At 44.0% G+C, this 16,369-nt stretch overlaps 6 protein-coding genes and 4 non-coding genes across 10 annotated transcripts in view; 7 read left to right on the top strand and 3 right to left on the bottom strand.

Moving 5' to 3' along the window:
• The window catches only part of LOC130187029 (histone H3-like), a 592-nt gene extending 538 nt beyond the window's left edge, over nucleotides 1–54 (top strand). The window contains exon 1 of the mRNA XM_056404452.1: nucleotides 1–54. This exon is cut by the window's left edge and continues 538 nt beyond it. The gene's annotated coding sequence lies outside the window, so the exon portion shown is untranslated.
• A 2,945-nt stretch (nucleotides 55–2,999) lies between these two features.
• On the top strand, nucleotides 3,000–3,451 carry LOC130187032 (histone H4). The gene has a single exon (XM_056404454.1). It carries the CDS (start codon nucleotides 3,117–3,119, stop codon nucleotides 3,426–3,428), a length of 312 nt encoding a protein of 103 aa, XP_056260429.1. The 5' UTR covers nucleotides 3,000–3,116; the 3' UTR covers nucleotides 3,429–3,451.
• Nucleotides 3,452–4,918: 1,467 nt separating this feature from the next.
• Nucleotides 4,919–5,848, top strand: LOC130187030 (histone H2B 1/2-like). The gene has a single exon (XM_056404453.1). It carries the CDS (start codon nucleotides 4,932–4,934, stop codon nucleotides 5,304–5,306), a length of 375 nt encoding a protein of 124 aa, XP_056260428.1. The 5' UTR covers nucleotides 4,919–4,931; the 3' UTR covers nucleotides 5,307–5,848.
• Nucleotides 5,849–7,050: 1,202 nt separating this feature from the next.
• On the top strand, nucleotides 7,051–8,852 carry LOC130186242 (histone H1-like). The gene has a single exon (XM_056403158.1). It carries the CDS (start codon nucleotides 7,502–7,504, stop codon nucleotides 8,228–8,230), a length of 729 nt encoding a protein of 242 aa, XP_056259133.1. The 5' UTR covers nucleotides 7,051–7,501; the 3' UTR covers nucleotides 8,231–8,852.
• A 1,107-nt stretch (nucleotides 8,853–9,959) lies between these two features.
• On the bottom strand, nucleotides 9,960–10,522 carry LOC130186247 (histone H2A-like). Its single transcript, XM_056403162.1, has one exon. The coding sequence runs from the start codon at nucleotides 10,515–10,517 to the stop codon at nucleotides 10,131–10,133; it is 387 nt and encodes a 128-aa protein (XP_056259137.1). The 5' UTR covers nucleotides 10,518–10,522; the 3' UTR covers nucleotides 9,960–10,130.
• A 360-nt stretch (nucleotides 10,523–10,882) lies between these two features.
• LOC130186245 (histone H3-like) lies at nucleotides 10,883–11,755 on the top strand. Its single transcript, XM_056403160.1, has one exon. It carries the CDS (start codon nucleotides 10,900–10,902, stop codon nucleotides 11,308–11,310), a length of 411 nt encoding a protein of 136 aa, XP_056259135.1. The 5' UTR covers nucleotides 10,883–10,899; the 3' UTR covers nucleotides 11,311–11,755.
• A 1,683-nt stretch (nucleotides 11,756–13,438) lies between these two features.
• On the top strand, nucleotides 13,439–13,512 carry trnan-guu (transfer RNA asparagine (anticodon GUU)). Its single transcript has one exon. It is a non-coding gene; the product is annotated as a tRNA-Asn (tRNA).
• A 645-nt stretch (nucleotides 13,513–14,157) lies between these two features.
• On the top strand, nucleotides 14,158–14,231 carry trnan-guu (transfer RNA asparagine (anticodon GUU)). Its single transcript has one exon. It is a non-coding gene; the product is annotated as a tRNA-Asn (tRNA).
• A 326-nt stretch (nucleotides 14,232–14,557) lies between these two features.
• On the bottom strand, nucleotides 14,558–14,631 carry trnan-guu (transfer RNA asparagine (anticodon GUU)). The gene has a single exon. It is a non-coding gene; the product is annotated as a tRNA-Asn (tRNA).
• Nucleotides 14,632–16,038: 1,407 nt separating this feature from the next.
• trnan-guu (transfer RNA asparagine (anticodon GUU)) lies at nucleotides 16,039–16,112 on the bottom strand. The gene has a single exon. It is a non-coding gene; the product is annotated as a tRNA-Asn (tRNA).
• Nucleotides 16,113–16,369: the final 257 nt, after the last annotated feature.

Raw genomic sequence — 16,369 nt, 5'->3', positions numbered from 1 at the left:
TTCGTAGGCCCCTTAATAGTTAGAGTATTCACAGGCTTAAACACAAACGGTCATATTCATATCCTCCTCATTACACACGGATTCATCCTAACAGTCACTGTAAGGAAGCAGCAGTGTGGAAGCAGCTGAGGTCAAACCTCTGCACAAAGGTGGCCCCACTGATCATTATCTTCCATTAGGTCAGATCTCTCCCTGCAAAGGGGAGTTCATGATGCTTGAAACTGAGGAAGAAAATAAACATTTTGGGCAGTGGACCTCTACCACCAGTCTGGCATGCAGGCCCCCCCCCCCCCCCCTTTTTTTTTTTCTTGCTAATTTCTTCAGTCTTACAACCCCCTACCTTAGTAACTGCTTGAGTCTGGGAGCAATACCTGCCCCCTGCTAAGTTGAGCCTAGGTGTTACAGGGAAAGATCTCTGAAGGCAAATAACTTTCTTTTCCCCAATTGTAATTGCATTCTGTCTGAACACAATGCCTGTAACCACTGATCAACTGTGTTTACACACAACTGGAACTGCCCTTCATTCTGGGTCAGTCTATGGCCTCAGACTTGCTCTGGGTCAGTGGGCTCACCATATTCTGGAGTACCAATAAACTCACACCACTACAGCAAACTATAGGGTAAAGACTTAGTGAATTTTCTTCAGCATAACTCTGGTTGACAGCAGCTTTGTACATGTTTGTAAAGCTTTAGTTTCAAAGCCGATGTAGGCATGCTAGCATTTGATAGGCTGAAAGGGCAGAGACTATCTGGAGGCTCATGTCATGTACAAATATCACACTTACTGCCAGACACAGAGGGTTGGGGTCACAGTGGATCAGTTATGAGTGTAAGTCCAGACCTCAAGCATAGGTGAAAATATAGTGTTTCAGATGACTCCCTGTCCACTCTGTGAACTGCAGCACACATCACTTAACTCTGTCCATGGCAACAGGTTTTGTTGCTGCAATTTCCCAATAAGAACATAATAAAATGACTGAATGTATGAGTAAATAAAATTTGAGATTGTGTTAAATATATTATGTTTGGTTCCATGTTAATATGTCAGTAAGGTAGACAGGGTGCTACAGAGATGTCTGGGTGGGTCAGTTCTTTCCTCTTCTATGACCGGTTGCAGTGATGGATTGTTTTCAGCTCTCTTGATATACTTTTTTCCTAGGACAGCAAACCTTTTGTGCAGTGTCATCAGGCCAGAGAGTTTGTGGATGTATCTATTTGGGAAGTCTGTAACACATTTTAATGGCATTTTGGACATTTCTCAATAGCTGTTGTATGTGCTGACCATTTCGTGTTTTCTTGGAAGGTCACAAGGAATTTTGCTGTGGGTGTGGACTGAAGTGTCTCTCCATATATTTTGAGTTATCTTTTTATCTTTACGTGGGTGATTAGGACTTAATTTTACTCTCCACATATTTGCCCAAGTTTCCATCTAAGTGATGATTCCCTGAAGTTTTTTCCCGGCATATTGAGGATGTTTTGATTTCGTCCAGTAACAAAGGTCATCAGCGAATTAGGAAACTTTTCCCTCTCCTATGGGTGGGTAATAGATGTTGCTTATATATAATAAAAACAGCAGGGGACTTAGAACTGAGCCCTGAGGTATTCCAGCTTCAGGGGTAAATCTGTTGGAGGTTGATGCTCCTATTCTCACTGCAATCTCTCTATGATTTTAAAGACTATTTAAAAGCACCAGCCAGTCCTGGTGCTCTACTATTTCCTTCCACTCTGGATCGAGTAAAGGATCGTCTGGACATGAGTGTACATTTTGTAGGTGCTCTTTAAAAACATGTGCCTTTTTTTTCTTTCATTATGTCTCAGCACTGTAATTCTTGAGTTATTGATTGATTGATTTTCTGCCAGAATGTTTTTGGATTTGGATCATTGTTTAAGTTTGTACAGAATCTGTTCCATGTGTTTTCTCTCTCCCTCCTGAGTGCTTTTCATATTTGTGTTTGTAATTATTAAATTATTTCCTTAGCTTTCTTTTCATTTTAAAAAGACCTTTGAGAGAAAGGATCAGTTTCTTTGGGCCTTCAGGGTCATTTTTAAAGCTCATTGAACTTTCCCTTGCTGTGAGGGGTATTTGTCTGAGCAGGGTTGCTCTTTGGTCTATGGCTGAAGGTTCTGGGTCACATGGAGGAAGGAAACACTCTGGCTGGTGGTTGAGTGTCTGAATACTTGCCAATTTGTTGATTTGTAATTGTATATTGTTTGATATAGGGAGATGGTCGCTGCCGATAGCACTGCAGAAAGAAAACGTGATTACTTTTCCAGCTACTTCTGTGGTACAGAGGCAAAGAGCTAAAATGTCTGCTGAGTTATGGGTAGTGGAATAATCTGTTAAATTGTTAAGAAGAATTAGATATGTTTGCTCAATAATTTCGTTCAGTACCTGATTGATTTGTGCTTTTATTAGTGAAGGTTGGGTGTTTTGCATTGAAATCTCCCATTATGATTACTTTCTTTTCCTGGAGGAGAATCTTTCGGAAAATATGAGCAGAGGGAATTACACCAGAAGGGCAGTAAACTGACATCAAATGTATGCTGTATACTTGTTCTGGGTTTACTTGGATGATGGTTTCATTGTATGTAATTGATCGTTTTTTATAAGCAGAGCAACTCTGGTAGTTAGAAGCCTGGTAGGAAGGAATCTATGTGGGAGGAGAGAAGTGTTTCATTTATTGAAGCTGCATGAATATCTTTTTCTTGTATTATCTATCTTATTGTTGTTTTATTTAGAGAGACTATTTATTTATTTATAAATGTATCAGCAGTGATCTTTTAATTTTGAGATTGTATTTAGATTCCTCAATATACACAACAGTGAAATCATGTGATGATACAATATGATCCTATAGGAGAGAGAAAAGGAGCATTCTGCATGAAGAGTACTTTCACTCTTCATGTGTCTCCCTCTGTCTTTACTTCAGAGATCATGTGACTGCAGACTCAGTCCTGCTGTGTCTAAGTTCCTGCTCTGGTCCAGGAGGTGGCGCTAATGCAGCAAAGAGTTGATTACCAGCGGCCTCTGTCTTCTATTACGTCCTCAGAGAGGCTTTCAAACACGGTGACTCCGCAGTCAGCGGCATTGAGTAGAAACCTACTGACCAGACAAGATGAGCGGAAGAGGCAAAGGAGGAAAAGGACTCGGGAAAGGAGGCGCCAAGCGGCACCGGAAAGTTCTCCGTGATAACATCCAGGGAATCACCAAGCCCGCCATCCGCCGCCTGGCTCGCCGCGGCGGAGTGAAGCGTATCTCCGGCCTGATCTACGAGGAGACCCGCGGTGTGTTGAAGGTGTTTCTGGAGAACGTGATCCGTGACGCCGTCACCTACACCGAGCACGCCAAGAGGAAGACCGTGACCGCCATGGACGTGGTGTACGCTCTCAAGAGGCAGGGCCGCACCCTGTACGGCTTCGGTGGTTAAAGTCCTTCACACCAGCACCACAACACAACGGCTCTTTTAAGAGCCACACACCAACTCACTGAGAGCTCACATCCTCTGATCACACACACACTCACTCTCACATACACTCACACACACTCACAGGTGATCAGCTGCTGCTTCATGTTCTCACTGACACTACAGAGACCACCAGAGGAGAGAGTACCCTCCACCAGAGGAGAGAGGACCCTCCATCAGAGGAGAGAGTACCCTCCACCAGAGGAGAGAGGACCCTCCATCACCTCCTGTCTCTATTCTAAACATGTTACACAACTACAGCAGGAAACTGTCTCCCACAGTCACCAACACTGATCAGTTCACACATGAACACACACCACGTTTAATTCAACAAACACCTGAGGTCTAATCCAGAAACGTTTAACAAACTGACTATTAAAAGCCATCATCAATTGAGCTCTGACTCTACAACTCACCATGGCAACAGATAAATAAAGGGCAGGGCCTCTAGTGTAATGCATTGATGCCAGAAACAGTGACGTTAAAGGTCATTTATTTCTAAAACGCAAAACCAAAGAAACGGCTGCAGCAGTGAAAATGTCTGAGCTGGACAAAAGAGTCAATTAGTTCAAATATTAGATTGTCTTCAGCGTCGTCCACTAGACCACGTTATTTATCAGCCTGTTATTTCTGTGATGAGATTAAATGATTGTATGTATTTATTCAGATGTGACCTGATGTGGACCAAGTTCTGCTGCAGGAGATGAAGATACAGAAGAAACATCAGACAGAAGTTGTAGATATAGATGAAACAGATCAAACAGAAGTTATAGATATAGATGAAACAGATCAAACAGAAGCTATAGATATAGATGAAACAGATCAGACAGGATCAGGTGTCCTTGAGGGAATTCATGGGGGTCACAAGCAAAAAGGGGAATCATTTATTTTCACTGTATTTCCGTCCATAAGTAATATAATGACAGAGTGTTTGACCTTTAGTCCTTTAAACACTTTCTGTAATAAAACATCTAGAGGCAAAGATCTGATCAGGAGGACCTGAGACTAAATCTGATCAGATGGGGGTCTGTTGTCTAGTTTGTGTCAGTGAGGGTCCTTGATGTGACGTTTGAGAGCCACTTGTTTAAAACACTGAAAGACAAACCTGTTACCACAGCTTCACTCACTGTCTCCAGGCTGTAGAACAGTCATGTGAACATTATTCATCTACATTGAGATCTCCTCATCTTCCTGTTGTTATCTGTTCTTTTCATTGTCTCATGTGCTGCTGCTGCTGATGAGGAGGAGGAGTTTCTAACTTTTCTCTGCACTAATTGGCTGCAGGCTGCGCGCCAACCTTAAAAGGCAGGTTATCATGGAAACACAACCCCCCACATCCAGCCCAGTGAGCAGCTCAACCAATCACAGGAAGGGGACCACACAGTGTGTTTGCATGGAGCCTGAATAAGAGCAGCGGCTCCTTCCTCCACCGACTCATCCATTGCTGTGAAGCTCTGAATAACCAGGATGCCTGAACCCGCCAAGTCCGCCCCCAAGAAGGGCTCCAAGAAAGCCGTGACCAAGACCGCAGGCAAGGGCGGCAAGAAGAAGAGGAAGACCAGGAGGGAGAGCTACGCCATCTACGTGTACAAGGTGCTCAAACAGGTGCACCCCGACACCGGCATCTCCTCCAAGGCCATGAGCATCATGAACTCCTTCGTCAACGACATCTTTGAGCGCATCGCTGCCGAGGCGTCTCGTCTGGCTCACTACAACAAGCGCTCCACCATCACCTCCAGGGAGATCCAGACCGCCGTGCGTCTCCTGCTGCCCGGGGAGCTGGCTAAGCACGCCGTGTCCGAGGGCACCAAGGCCGTCACCAAGTACACCAGCTCCAAGTAAACAGCGCAGCTGCTGCACTCACTCAATACAACGGCTCTTTTAAGAGCCACTCACTTCATCTCAAGACAAACTCTCAACACACATCACACCTCATCATCATCATCATCATCATCACTCTCATTACTGCAACACATCTTGCAGCTCACACACAATAACAGCTGCAGCACTTTCTTCACTCTTTACAAGTGTGGAAGGGAAGGAAACAAGAGGGTAGCAGTAGGACTCAGGTCAGGGAGCAGGGTCTATGAAAGAGGCGGGAAACGCTCCATGAATCTACATTCAGTGTTTCACTGGATTGAAACATCATTTCTACATCATTTTACCCACTGCTCCTTCAGTACGGCCAACACCCAGGCCTCCTAGTGAAACTCTTGCTGTTTGTGGACTGCAGACCAGCTGTTTAGTTCATGTGTTGTAAATAAATGTATATTGTGGAACAGCAGTCTCTGGTCCCAGTGTATTCTGGGAGTGTGAAGTTTCACCAGGTCACACAAGGAAGTTAGAAAACTAACATGTGACTGAACAGTGTTTGCACACACACACACACACACACACGCACGCACGCACGCACACACACACACACACACACACACGCGCGCGCACACACACACACACACACACACACGCGCACACACACACACACAGACATTATAAATGTGCTCTCAACATGTGATGAATGAATGGACGTTAAATGTTGCTCTTTACCACACTGCTACACACTGACTGATACAAGATCAGTGTGTTGAAGTCAGCTGACTGAAACCTGGAGAGACTGACATGAATTTGCCTTGAGAATAAGTGCTGTGAAAGACTGAGGAGATACACTCACCTGATGAAGGTGTTTACTCTTCATCATCATCATGTTTTGTCAAACTATGAAACCAGTTGATCAGTTTTAAATTCACTTTCTTCAGTCTCTTTTCAGCTCTGACTGAAGAGATGAAAAGGTTAAAATCACAGTTACACAACACAAAGACTTGATGGTTCACACATTAATCTACACACACACACGTTATATACATCCTCAGCATGATGAAGTAACTCCAACCAAGAGACTCAAACAGCTCTGATGTCCATTCACTGACTTTGTTATTGCTGACAAACACTTAAAGATCTTGAGGATAAAAGCCAGGTCTCAATAAAACTGGAGTCTAAAAGAAAACTTCAAATACTGAAGAGAGAACTTTAAATAAATAAATCATATGGACAACGGTCTAACTGTAATCAGGATCAAATATTTATTTTACAAATTATATAGACACACCTGATACAGATGAACTGATACACATAGAAATCAATTGTTTCTTTTTCTCTCAGGATTTACATGAATATATTCATATTTACAGATTTACATTTAACAGTCGCACAGTCACCATCTGACTTGTTCCCATGGTAACGATCTTTATGTAGTTGTATGGTTACCTTGGTAACCTAGCACTAACCATTAAATATGAAATAACATCATAAAAATATAAAAATGATGTGATGTGATATTTGATTTAGTTTGTCATTTATTTTAGCAGGAAGTCCCACTGAGATAAAACGTGTCTTTTACAGAGACCTGGCAGGAGAGCAGCCGCACAAATATGTGACTTTACAACCAACACATGAAGATTCAGTCACTGACTACACTGAACTCTGCATCACAGGTTGTTATGAGATGTAGAAACCATGTACAGCTCACACTGTGTTTCTAAAGTAACTACAGACACGTTACAGTCACAGCTCTGACAGTCTGGTTCAACGTGACCATGAGCCTCAGCCATCAGCAGTGTGTTTGCTGCTCGGAGAATAACTTGACTTTATGACCGACCGATCATCAGCAGCTGGTCGCTGTGAGTCTGGATCTGTGAACACACATGTGGAGCAGCTGGAAGTCGGGTTTTGGTGGAGCTGTGGTGCATTTAAGAACATTTTAGGAGAGAAATAAGCGGGAAAAGGCCCCGAGCAGCGGCGGCCACCGCGGTGACCGGCTGAGGTTTGGAGGCTCCACAAACAGAAAGCCGAGAGCCTCCGAGCTCCGGACGACTTTAATACGAAGAGAGCCGAGTCCGCTCCCGGCTCCTCCACTGTCCGCCTCCAGCTCCTCTCCCACGGTGCTTTGCGAGCCTTTTATCCGCGAGGAGAAAACACAAGTGTCCCGGTGTTCACCCCGACCACAGGAGCCACGGCTGCACTGAGTCTCCACGGTTCTCATGGTGTGTTCAAGTGCCGCCTCCTGCTCCGAGCTCCCATCAGTCCGCTCCGAGTACACACGAAGCTCACAGGAAACAATGGCAGAGGTCGCTCCCGCTCCCGCTCCAGCCGCCGCCCCGGCCAAAGCAGCCAAGAAGAAGGTTTCCAAGCCCAAGAAGGTCGGCCCCAGCCTGGGGGAGCTCATCGTTAATGCCGTGGCCGCATCCAAGGAGCGGAGCGGCGTGTCCGCGGCCGCCCTCAAGAAGGCTCTGGCTGCCGGAGGCTACGACGTGGAGAAGAACAAGGCCCGCGTCAAGACCGCCATCAAGAGCCTGGTGGCCAAGGGGACTCTGGTCCAGACCAAGGGAACCGGGGCCTCCGGCTCCTTCAAGATGAACAAGAAGGCTGAACCCAAGGCCAAGAAGCCGGCGGCCAAGAAGGCCGCTCCCAAAGCCAAGAAGCCCGCCGCCAAGAAACCCGCCGCGGCCAAAAAGCCCAAGACCGCGGCCGCCAAGAAGCCGGCAGCTGCTGCTGCTAAAAAGTCCCCCAAGAAGGTCAAGAAACCTGCAGCAGCGGCTAAGAAAGCAGCCAAGAGCCCCAAGAAGGCCACCAAGAGCCCCAAGAAGCCCGCCAAGAAGGCCCCTGTACCCAAGAAATCCCCCGCCAAGAAGGCCCCTGCGCCCAAAAAGGCCCCCGCCAAGAAGGCCGCCAAACCCAAAGTCAAGAAGGTCGCAGCCAAGAAGAAGTGAGCTGTCCTCCCTCCGACACATGTTGATCTTCATCAAAGGCTCTTTTAAGAGCCACACACCTGTCCACAGAGAGCTGCTTCCTCCTCACTGTCATCATCATCATCATCATCATCATCATCATCATCATCATCATCATCATCATCATCATCACAATACACTGTCTGATAACTACACCACCACCAACACCTTTACTGTGTGTACTTACTATCACACTGTAAAAAGAACTTTATTTTGAAAATCACAGCAGTGTTCATGATGGTGATGATCCTCATGTTTCAGACATGTCCTGTCTGTCTCCCTCACCCTGAACACGCTCTCTGAAGCTAAGCAGGGTCTGGTTAGTACATGACTGGGAGAGTGTGGGAATATCAGCTGCTGTGAGTCTTTTCACAAGAGGAAGCTGCTGCTCCACTACACTGTCACTGTCTCATCACCATGTTGAAACAACACTTTACCCTACAGCTCACATATTAACACCACATCCACTAAACACAATGGTGCTGTTTCTTTGGTCTGAGGCTGAGATAACTGCGCTCCCTCATTTCAATATAACACATGGAAATATAAAGAGCTGGGAAATAAATGTGGTGTTAAGAAAAAAATTATTATTGCACAATAAAAGTCCCAGAAAATATTTTTCATTTATTTACTAACACATATTCATTTTTACATTTGTTTATATATTTCTACATATGTCTTTATTTAATTCATAGCTGCATTCATTTATGTATCTATTTATCTTTATGGTTTTCCATCCATAGCAGCGCAGACCTTCACCAAGACCACACGGTCCTACACAGGTCTGTGACGTCATCATCTGGATCTGCAGCAAACTGTACAAAGTCCTAGATCTCAAAAACATTAATGTCTGATTTTAATCGTAATGATCCAAACATCATTATATCCCAGAGACAACAAATGTCTCATCTCACAATGTTCAGGAAACTCAACCCTTTAAGTGGATTTGAGTCTAAATGTAAGGCTTCTCCCCCCGACCACGTCCCAACACTTCACCAGGTTCCATCTCTCTGTAGGAGGTGATAAGTGAAAACATCATTGTACAACTGCTTCACAGTCCCAGGTGAATCTTCCTGACATAAATGAGTCTCTTCCTCCAGACTTTACATGTAAACTGTTTCACATCCAAGCTGCACATTTCTAGTCCTCCTACACTTTATTCTCATATTGTTGTGGAAAATGTTTCCTCTCTCACGTGTCAGTACAGAAACACAATATATATCATATAAGAAGAAGCTCATATTGATCTAGAAGACTGTGTTTACATCCACCTTGTAAATGTATTTCAGCTCAAAAGTTTTCACAGGGAAATCAGAGAGTAAGAAGTTGGACATGTTTGATTGATCAGACCGATTGTGTTTGAATCTTATTTGTTAAATCGTCAAGTTGATGTGAGTGATTTGAAAGTAAAGGATTGATTAGCTTGAATATACAGTGAAGCAAACAGCAGGTGTTAGTGGACAGCAGCTCGTAGCACAGGTGTGTAGAGTGGCTGACTGTAGTGTGTGTTGTGGTTCATGTATCATATCAGAAGTTATGCTGCTGCTGCTTGTACATTTCCCAGTCTTCTCATTTGTATTGTCTGTATGAGGTTTTCTGGTGATGGTGCAGAGACAGAAAGAGGAGCCACATGTATGAAGACAGAAGAGAGCTGATGAGTGCAGCGGGTTTATTATTATTAATAATAATAATAATAATAATAATAATAATAATAATAATAATAATAATAATAATAATAATAATAATAATAATACTAATAATAATACTACTAATACTAACAATAATAATAATAATAATAATCAACAACAGGGAAGCTGCTCTTTGTGAGAGGAGTAGGTGGCTCTTAAAAGAGCCTTTGAGTGGGTCGCTGTGTTCAGCGGCTTTACTTGGACTTGGCGGCCTTCTCGGTCTTCTTGGGCAGCAGAACAGCCTGGATGTTGGGCAGCACGCCTCCCTGAGCGATGGTCACTCCGCCCAGGAGTTTGTTGAGCTCCTCGTCGTTGCGGACGGCCAGCTGCAGGTGTCTGGGGATGATACGGGTCTTCTTGTTGTCGCGGGCAGCGTTTCCAGCCAGCTCCAGGATCTCAGCGGTCAGGTACTCCAGCACCGCCGCCAGGTAGACGGGGGCTCCGGCACCGACACGCTGAGCGTAGTTTCCTTTGCGCAGCAGCCTGTGAACACGGCCGACCGGGAACTGGAGCCCGGCCCGGGAGGAGCGGGTCTTGGCCTTAGCTCTGGCTTTTCCACCGGTTTTGCCGCGTCCGCTCATTTTCAGGATGATCTCTCTACAGCGTCGACTCAGAGAAAGTGTGGCGCAAACAGCAGCAGCCTCGCTTATATGTCCGCGGAGAGCGCGGGACGGTTCCCGCCAGACCAACCAGAGAAGAGGCTCCAGCAGAGCAGCAGAGGGCGGCCCGCTCTGGACTTTCCTCACAGCTTCACAGCACTTTGGTCCAATAAGCAGCCGAGCACCAGGCGGGGGGGGGGGTCGCGCCTCTGGGCGGCGCTGAGCTCCAGGAGGAGCACCGCACCAATCAGCACCCGGGGGTGTGAAGCAGCGTCACCGTGTCACAGCCGGCCCCACGGTTTAAGAGCCGAGGGTCGCTGCTTTCTCTCCTACTTTTCTCCTGCTCTGAGAAACAAGAAGCAAGATGGCGAGAACCAAGCAGACCGCTCGTAAATCCACCGGAGGCAAAGCCCCCAGGAAGCAGCTGGCCACCAAGGCCGCCCGTAAGAGCGCCCCGGCCACCGGCGGCGTCAAGAAGCCTCACCGGTACAGGCCCGGTACCGTGGCTCTGAGAGAGATCCGTCGCTACCAGAAATCCACCGAGCTGCTGATCCGCAAGCTGCCCTTCCAGCGCCTGGTCCGAGAAATCGCTCAGGACTTCAAGACCGACCTGCGCTTCCAGAGCACCGCTGTCATGGCTCTGCAGGAGGCCAGCGAGGCTTACCTGGTCGGCCTGTTCGAGGACACCAACCTGTGCGCCATCCACGCCAAGAGGGTCACCATCATGCCCAAGGACATCCAGCTGGCCCGCCGCATCCGCGGAGAGAGAGCTTAGACTCCGCTGCTGCTCCTCTCACCACAATAACGGCTCTTTTAAGAGCCACTCACTCTGCTCTCAACAGCAAAGTCCCGAGTGTTTTCTTCAATGTGTCTCATCAACACTGTTTTCAGAATAATACAAAGAACAGTCAAACATCACCAATTAAGTCCTTTCTTCCTTCAAATCCACGGTCCTATGAAAAACTGTCAAATATTAAATACAGGAAAATAATTTTTTTTCCTTTTTTTTCTTTTTTTATAAATACACAAAAGAAATGATCAACCTGAAGACTCATCAGCACAAAGAGTAATCCCCCTGCAAAGTGAAGAACCTTCCTCTTCATACCTTCCCAACATCTACAGTAAAGAGCCTGAGTATTGTTGTAGCCCACGGATCCGTCTGACACCAGAAACTTAGAGTCTTGTTGGGATCTGAAGCTTTTGACCTTCATTATGTTGAATACACTTCAAGTTCCCTGTTGTAATAAGTTGATTTTCTTTGTAGTTTCATGCAAGTGTTGTATTCAACACTGAACGCATGAAATAACTAGAGTCACCGGCTTGTGGTTGTTTGTCTCCAACAACCGGTCTAGGGTTAATCAGCATGTGAAATCTTGAGTTATGGCGAAAAACATGTTTTGATTGGTCACTGTGACTTTTGCACAATAAACAGTGCACAATAGATTATGGTTGTAGGATTAAGGAATGGAAAAGAATCAGAGGCCACGTCCACATTAATATTTAAAACGGCGTTTCAGACGATCGTTTCAGCTCCGCATCAGAAATAAATTCCCTCCATTTCTAAACTTATATCACATGACCATTCAGCTACACTGGTCATGTGCATGCTGGTGTAAACAGGAAGTAGATTATTTACGTCATCTCTACCTAAAGTCTCCTTTTCTGTTCAGGCAGATTAAAACACAACCCCAGAGTTTTCAAATTAAAACGGGTCCAGCAGTGTTTCCAAAAGTTTCCGTTTTAGGGGCCAGGTGTAAACTCAGCAAAAGTGATGCGATTTAAAACTAAATCATATTAGTGTGGATGTAGCCAAAGTCTGCAGCCATGCCAACAACTCTCTGACGTTGTGCCAAATGCTATTAGATGCTAAGATAAGGGTATGAAGGGAATCATCTCTTTGAAAGAATTAAATTATGTGGCCAAGGGCAGATGATGTCTCGTTAAAGTTAAATTTAAGACATACTGATAGTCTGGTCCCCATATTTACCATGTGCCCCATACCACAAATAAAAGAAATGAATAACAATATGTCTAGTATCATTTATTCCATTTAGAACTCAGGTTGATCAATAATAATATTTTGACCTGTCCTTTAATTCTGTGGTGAGAGGGAGGTTAAAAAAACTATAAGCAAAGCTTTGGATGTGAAAGAATAAATAAGAAACATTATCGATGACATACCCAGCAGTACATTCCTGTACCTTTGACAAGTATAAATGAGACAATTTCCATAATTTCAAAAATAGACAAAGAAATAAATTAGGAAGCAGCGTTCAAATATGCTAACAATGAGCCACAAGACAGGTAGAACCATTATTATTGATCAGTGTAAGGTTTGGATGGTGGTGAACCCTTACAACCAGGATGAAGGCCAGCAGGATTGAGGTGCAAGCGTGAGAGAGAACAGAATCAGTCACACAATGATTGGATTCAGAGCTCTTGGTTTACTGGTGACCAGAGGCAAATGACACAAAAGAAAATCCAACAGATCTTACATATTGATAGCAGAATGGCTATCGACAACAAAAGTATGTCCAACCTGACTCCAACCTGACCCCTGACCCCCCCCTCTACCCACTCCCCTCTCTCCTTCCTGCCCACTTGGTCCAGCCTGATAAGGTAATTGACACCTGCTGAGTCTGGTGGCAGCATTCCCATGTGTGCACTCCATGAAAACAAGCCCCCCGGAAGTAGACCTCAAACAGAGAGAGTGGTTAGTAGAGGTTCCCAAAATAAGAGCACAACAAAAGTGAACTTCCTCTATTAGCCAATGTGTATTGTTTTTTCACCTTAGTGAGGGGGATGCTTGCCAGCTCCCTCACAAACAGCCTGAAAAAATAATACAACAAATAACTAATACAGGTGGGAGTGGACTCATGATGAAGGCCCCTTAACATAGACATGTCTCTGTGGCGCAATCGGTTAGCGCGTTCGGCTGTTAACCGAAAGGTTGGTGGTTCAAGCCCACCCAGGGACGTTTTACACTTAAATTGACAAGGATACATCCTGTAGATGAAAAACCTTCTTTCTGAGGTGAAAGGAAAGAGATAAAGAAAACTCTGTGAAAGAATAAACAGTGAGCATTATCAGTTGTGACAGAGAAGAGCTGTACCTTTGACAAATCTAAATGTCCAATAAGTAATAATAATAATAATGTCCAAAAGAAATTAATGAACATCACTGAAGTACACAACTTTGCATTTAATTACAACTACATATCTTCTATAATGAGTTGGCAGTTATGTTCATTAGTCCTGTACAGTCACTGGAACCAACTCATCTCTTACAGGTGGTAATAGTAAGGAATGTGTTATAATGCACAATATATACTAAATAAGTGAAAGGTTACAAGGTTTATGATTATTATTTTTCTATCATTTGACACAGGGTTGTAAAAACAGATGAGGCTCCACCATGAAAATGTTTTTTATTTTTAATACTTCTTAGATAGCTAGCTAGCTTAGCCTGCCGGGGAGGGGGCTAGCTTGCCCCCTGTGGTCCATGTGCCGTGTCTGCATACATGATTATTCAGCAGTTCTACATGGAATAAATGATACTAGATATAACAACTGCGGGTGGGAGGGGAGTGACGCTCGAGGCCACACCCCCTCATCACAGACATGTCTCTGTGGCGCAATCGGTTAGCGCGTTCGGCTGTTAACCGAAAGGTTGGTGGTTCAAGCCCACCCAGGGACGTTTTACACTTAAATTGACAAGGATACATCCTATAGATGAAAAACCTTCTTTCTATGGGTGAAGAATTAAAAGTATAAATACCAATAATAATATATCTACCTATCAGATGCAAAGTTTCCAACTTCATTAATTCACTTTGGTTTAATTAATTGATTAATTAACTTTAATTAACTTATTTAGATTTGTCAAAGGTACAGCTCTTCTCTGTCACAACTGATAATGCTCACTGTTTATTCTTTCACAGAGTTTTCTTTATCTCTTTCCTTTCACCTCAGAAAGAAGGTTTTTCATCTACATGATGTATCCTTGTAAGTTTCAGTGTAAAACGTCCCTGGGTGGGCTTGAACCACCAACCTTTCGGTTAACAGCCGAACGCGCTAACCGATTGCGCCACAGAGACATGTCTGGCTTAATGAAGTGTGGCAATAACATTATACCCCTCCCCCAACCCATGCACAGGTATGGGTGTGTAGGCTACATTTACACCAAAAAGTGCTCATTATATTAGAACTCTCTGTTTCCTCAATTTAGTAAAATTGATGCATTAAATAAAAAGGTGAAAGATGAGATGTAATGTAACGTTGGGTATGTTATTGTTAATATTTCCTATTTATACTTTCATGTCTGAGTTTCTCCGTCCCAGTCCTGGTGGCCGGTTGGCTGGATTCTGGTTGAACGGTAAGTTCACCAGCTAAGAAGAGGTAGGCTGAGAGGTTAAAAGCCCATTCAACAATACATCAAACATGATATTATCTCCACGATTTATCTGCAAAGACAGACTGAGTTGACTCATAAACAATGCACAATAAATTATGGTTGTAGTATTAAGGGATGAACAAGAATCAGAGGTTACGTCCACACTAATATGTTTAAGAGTTAAGAGGATCTCTTCAGCCCCCTTCAGGAATAAGCTCCTTCCATACTAAACACCTGAAAACTCATATCACATGACCATTCAGGTACACTGGCCACGTGCATGCTGGTGTAAACAGGAAGTAGATTGTTTATGTCATCCTTACCTAAAGTTTCCATTTTTGTGTGGGCAGATTAAAACACAACCCCAGAGTTTTCAAACTAAGACTCAACCCCAGAGTTTTCAAACTAAAACTCAACCCCAGAGTTTTCAAACTAAAACTCAACCCCAGAGTTTTCAAACTAAAACTCAACCCCAGAGTTTTCAAACTAAAACTTGTTCAGCAGTGTTTCCAAAAGTCTCTGTTTTAGGGGCCAGGTGTAAACGTAGCAAAAGTGATGTGATTTAAAACTAAATCATATCAGTGTGGATGTAGTCAGAATCTGCAGCCATGCCAACAACTCTGAGGGTGTGTCAAATGTTATTAGATGCTAAGATAAGGGTATGAAGGGACTCATCTCTTTGAATATATGTAATTATATATGTGGCCAAGGCCACACCCCTCCAAATAGCAATCGTTTAGCGATTCGGCTGCTAATTGAAAGGTTGGTAGTTCAAGCCCACTCAGGGACGTTTTACACTTAAATTGACAAGGATACATCATGATGATGAAAAAAACTTCTTTCTGTGGGTTGAAGAAAATAAAAGCAAAACTATCAATAATAATATATCTATACTTGTCAGCTAATTAAATCTTCATCAATGTTTTTGGACACTGTCTCATTCAGATTTGTCAAAGATTCAGTTGTTTTTTGTCAGGTATGTCACTACTGATAATGCTCGCTGTTTATTTTTTCACATCCAGAGTTTTGTTGTGAGTTTCTTTATCTCCTGCCTCTACAGAAAGTCAGATTTTTATCTGCATGAGGTATCCTTGTCAATGTATACGTAAAACGTCCCTGGGTGGGCTTGAACCACCAACCTTTCAGTTAACAGCCGAATGCGCTAACCGATTGCGCCACAGAGACATGTCTAGCTTGAAGAAGTTTGGCCACCACTTTCAATCCCATTCCACCCACCTGCATTTGTAATTTCTAGTATCATTTCTTCCTTCTAGACCTCAGACTCAGTTTTATAAATTGTCTCATTTGGACTTGTTGAAGGTATGGGTGTGTAGGCTACTGCTTCTACCTAATGTTTCTACCTGAAACTAATTTCACATTTACACCAAAAAGTGCTCATTGTATTAGAACACTGTTTCCTCAATTTATTCGTGCATCAATCT

This window comes from Seriola aureovittata, chromosome 18, assembly GCF_021018895.1.
Source record: "Seriola aureovittata isolate HTS-2021-v1 ecotype China chromosome 18, ASM2101889v1, whole genome shotgun sequence".
NCBI classification, from domain to species: domain Eukaryota; kingdom Metazoa; phylum Chordata; class Actinopteri; order Carangiformes; family Carangidae; genus Seriola; species Seriola aureovittata.
The sequence above is the reverse complement of the archived record's forward strand: the minus strand, read 5'-3'. Positions and strand labels throughout refer to the sequence as shown.

Bases quoted from the DNA above. Each gene is read 5' to 3' on its own strand.
- LOC130187032 (XM_056404454.1), top strand. From the start codon at position 3,117: ATGAGCGGAAGAGGCAAAGGAGGAAAAGGACTCGGGAAAGGAGGCGCC.
- LOC130187030 (XM_056404453.1), top strand. From the start codon at position 4,932: ATGCCTGAACCCGCCAAGTCCGCCCCCAAGAAGGGCTCCAAGAAAGCC.
- LOC130186242 (XM_056403158.1), top strand. From the start codon at position 7,502: ATGGTGTGTTCAAGTGCCGCCTCCTGCTCCGAGCTCCCATCAGTCCGC.
- LOC130186247 (XM_056403162.1), bottom strand. From the start codon at position 10,517: ATGAGCGGACGCGGCAAAACCGGTGGAAAAGCCAGAGCTAAGGCCAAG.
- LOC130186245 (XM_056403160.1), top strand. From the start codon at position 10,900: ATGGCGAGAACCAAGCAGACCGCTCGTAAATCCACCGGAGGCAAAGCC.